The sequence below is a fragment of the Aptenodytes forsteri genome, unplaced genomic scaffold (genome assembly GCF_000699145.1).
Source record: "Aptenodytes forsteri isolate BGI_AS27 unplaced genomic scaffold, ASM69914v1 Scaffold151, whole genome shotgun sequence".
In the NCBI taxonomy this organism is placed as follows: Eukaryota; Metazoa; Chordata; class Aves; order Sphenisciformes; family Spheniscidae; genus Aptenodytes; species Aptenodytes forsteri.
In genome coordinates, this window is record NW_008795939.1 from 6,024,129 (window position 1) to 6,024,684 (window position 556).

Below are 556 nucleotides of genomic sequence, written 5' to 3' on the forward strand. Positions count from 1 at the left end.
GAGGAACCGCCCCGCACCCCGCTCACCGGTGGGGATGCCGAGCTCCTTGGAGCCTCTGCCGAAGCCCTTCACCACCTCCCCGCGGCAGAAGTAGGGCAGGCGCCTCATGGCGGCCGCTGGGGTGGCCAACTCCTAGGCCGGCGCCCCGCAGACCCGTTTACCAGTCGCTCACAGCGCTCACCTCCGCCTTGCTCTAGGCGCTACCAAGAGAAGGAGGAGGAGGAGTAATAGGTGCAGCGCCCCAGCTTTCAACTCACAGCACTCCCTGGCAGACACCTGCCTCCCCTCACGAATGGACTCGCCCCCCACCCCACCCATCCAGGCAGGGTTGAAGTTCTGTGCTGCTCAGTCGGCTCCGTTGCCGGCGCGGAGCCGCCTTCCGCCGCCTTCCCCCGGCCGGGCCGCGGGGGCCTGCTCGGAGCGAAGAGGGGCGCAGGGCCAGGGTATGGTGCAGGGCCCGCTCCCGGAGGCTGAGCGCCCTTCTGCGCGGGGCAGGCCGCTTGCGGGGGCACGGCTCGCCCCGGAAAGGAAAAACTACGCGGGGTGAAGAGGGGCA

The 556-nt window shown here is 70.1% G+C and overlaps 1 protein-coding gene across 1 annotated transcript in view; it reads right to left on the reverse strand.

Moving 5' to 3' along the window:
* Positions 1–481, reverse strand: part of RFK (riboflavin kinase) — a 5,400-nt gene extending 4,919 nt beyond the window's left edge. The window contains 1 exon segment of the mRNA XM_009285285.2: positions 27–481. Coding sequence (XP_009283560.1) covers positions 27–108 — 82 coding nt within the window. The 5' untranslated portion in view covers positions 109–481.
* Between the last annotated feature and the right edge of the window lie 75 nt (positions 482–556).